The following is a 2,926-nucleotide window of genomic DNA, read 5'->3' as shown; positions in this document are numbered from 1 at the left end:
TTAACGCTGCCCTGCTGCTTCCTGCAGCCTGGAGATGAATCTGAATCTGATCACAGATGAAGAAGTTTCCAGATGATCAGATCGTCTCCAGTTTCCTCTTTAAAACTCAGAGTTTCAATCTGATCAATAAGTTTTTATTGGACTTTGATCTTCATGCTGAGATCATCAGAGCTGCTGCTTCATCACTGAGATCTTCATCGGTACGATCTTTAATGTTTTATCAGTGGCGAAGAATGGAAACATCCTATCAGTGAAGGTGTGTGTGAAGGTGTGTATGTGTGTGTTAGTATCCAGATCAGAGAAGGACAGTTTTCCTCTGTCCCAGTCCAGATTCACTCTGATCCTCTGGAGATTCTTCTGGACTGAGAGACGAGAGGAAGGAGCTGGAGGAGACCATGCTGAGTATTCACCTGAATATAACCATATAACCAACCATCCAGACTGTATGCCGCCCTTCCTCTGAACAGACTCTTCTAACACACCAAGTCTCCAGTATTCACTGTCTCCAACATCAACATCCCAGCTGTGGTTCCCTGAGTTAAAACCCTCAGAACTCAGAACAGCGTAGGGACCATAAAACCTCTCTGGATTACCAGGAAGCTGCTGTCTCTCTCCTCTCCTCCCATTGGTCAGATCTTCAGACAGATGGAGTTCTTTACCAGCCGTGTTTGGGTCCAGAACCAGAGGAGTGTAGGTCACCATGGTCTCCATGTTGCTCCAGATGTTGAAGGCCAGGTTGCCCAGATGTTTGGCCTGGTCTATCAGAGCTCCTGAGGGCAGCTGTGGATCCTCCAGCAGGGGGCAGCGCTGGACTCTTTCCACTGCAGCCTTGTAGTTGTGCAGGAATGAGACGTCTGCAGCTCTCAGCTCCTCCTCTGTGGCTCTGACTGTGTCTGAAAGAGCTGCTATCTCTCTGCTCAGAGCCTCCATCTTCTCCTTCATCATCCCTCTCTTCTGCTCCTCTTCCTCCCTCAGTGCAGCCAGCCTGGCCTCCTCTTCCTCTGCTAGAAACTGATGAAGCTGCTTAAACTGCTCCCTAATCTGCCTCTCTGTGTGTCGGGCCTGGACCTCCAGGTGTTCTGCTGTCTGATCAAACTCCTCCTGAACTTTCTTCCTGAGCTCCAGCTTCTCCTTTAAAGGCTCCAGAGTTTCCTCAAGTTTCTTCCTGTGTTGCTGAGCAGCTTCATCGATGGGTCTGAATCTGTGCTTGGTGTGTTTTTCTGAATCTCTGCAGACGAGACACACTGGCTGCTGATGGTCCAGACAGAAGAGTTTGAGTTTCTCAGAGTGCAGAGAGCAGAGACCCTCTGAAGCTTTTTGGTTTCTCTGCTGTAACAAAGACTCACACAGATTCTTCAGAGCCAGATTACAGGGAGGAGCATCTGATGCTGATCTTTTCCTACAAACTGGACACTCTCTTCCTGGTTTCTCTCTCCAGTGTTTCTGCAGACACTCCTTACAGAAGCTGTGGCTGCATGACAGAAGAACCGGATCCTTAAATATTTCCAGACAGACCGGACAGCAGAGATCATCGTCTGATCTGGAAGCCATTTTGTCTCAGAGTGAAGCTGAAACCACAGCAGACAGAAAGTCAAACCAGGAAGTCAGTTTCTCTCTGTAGAAACTTTATGAACTTACTTTGATTTGCTTGTTTTTCCTCCTGCAGCAGTCTGTGTTCCAGTGCCTAGTTGCTCAGTTCTCTCTCTGCTCTCCTTGTTCAGAGTTAGTTTGATTTCAGTCGGAGACGAAGGCAGGAGTCAGAGTTCATCCTCAGGGTGTTTACTCAGTGAGTTTTTCTCTATCAACTGTTTCCTGGTTTTTCCAGGTTTTCCTGTTTGAATCAGTCTTTAGGCGGAGATGTGGCGCCCTCTAGAGGATTTAATCTTAATCTGCAGTTTTATTAAAACTACAGTTTTTCTGATTCATGACTTTGTTTCTGCTTCAAGTGAAAATATATTTTTCCTCTCATAAAANTCTTCCACTATCTATGAAAAATGAACACATTTCATGTTCAGTTTCCTTCTGTTTGCTGTTTTTCTGTCAGTTTCAGACTCTGGAGGTGAAAATGATGTTTGGTGTTGAGGAAAGTTTGTCCAGTTTTCACAACAACTGGATCAGAATCAGAAATATTTTGATTTAAATTCCATCAATGCTCTGATATTTTTTATTCTGAAAACTGGGAAACAGTAAAAACTCCAGTTTTCAGCTGGAGTATTTTAAAGTTACTTTAAATATAAACCAAAAATAAAACCAGAGAAGAAATAAAATAATAAAAGCTGTTGCAGTAAAATAATGACCCTCTAATGATTCAGTGTCTCCTCCTCCTTCCTGCTGGCAAAGAGCAACACAATCATTGCTCCGACTGCAAACTGAGGATTTCAGTGACAGTTTTAAACAGATACTTTAGTTCATGCTGATCTTTTTACCTTCTAACGGTCAGAAACAGGTGATTCCTCTTTGGTTACTGAGCATAAAACAGAGACTGAACAGCTGAATGAGATCTGAGTCAAACCAGTGAGGAAACGTTCAAACATTTACAGGAGATCCTGCTCTGCTGTGACAGATGAAGAAAATATAATAGAGCCAGTTTATATAAGCAGGAAAAACCAGCAAGAAAAAACTGCATTACAAGCTGTAAAACTGTAAAATGTCTCATTAAGTTTGATGAATAAATCATAAAACCAACCAAGACTGAAGCTGATCACAGCATCAACCATTTAATCTTTAAAAATGACCCAAATTTAAACTTATGAGGAAGTTTTGGTTTGTTAGATCAAAATGAAAATAATTCATTTAAATAAAACTATAAAATAAAATCAGGCAAAATAAACAGTTTTCCAAATCAGGTTTTAGGCAGATATATGAAACTGATGAAATTAAACTGTGAATTTTGGTTAAAAGCTCATCGTTCAGTGAAGTTACTGAG

General features: G+C 42.4%; 1 protein-coding gene across 2 annotated transcripts in view; it reads right to left on the bottom strand.

Moving 5' to 3' along the window:
* The window catches only part of LOC106964307 (nuclear factor 7, brain-like), a 6,534-nt gene extending 4,575 nt beyond the window's left edge, over positions 1–1,959 (bottom strand). The window contains exons 1-2 of one of the 2 annotated variants that reach the window (XM_015059726.1): positions 1,639–1,959; positions 411–1,568 (exon numbers count right to left, since the gene is read on the bottom strand). In XM_015059726.1, the coding sequence (XP_014915212.1) occupies positions 411–1,551 (1,141 nt within the window). In that variant the 5' untranslated portion in view covers positions 1,552–1,568; positions 1,639–1,959. Of the gene's footprint in view, positions 1–6; positions 1,569–1,638 lie in introns of those variants that run through there. The other variant, XM_015059725.1, reaches the window with a different exon arrangement.
* Between the last annotated feature and the right edge of the window lie 967 nt (positions 1,960–2,926).

This window comes from Poecilia latipinna, unplaced genomic scaffold (genome assembly GCF_001443285.1).
Source record: "Poecilia latipinna isolate Pla-1442-1.1 unplaced genomic scaffold, P_latipinna-1.0 Scaffold1654, whole genome shotgun sequence".
NCBI classification, from domain to species: Eukaryota; Metazoa; Chordata; class Actinopteri; order Cyprinodontiformes; family Poeciliidae; genus Poecilia; species Poecilia latipinna.
The sequence above is the reverse complement of the archived record's forward strand: the minus strand, read 5'-3'. Positions and strand labels throughout refer to the sequence as shown.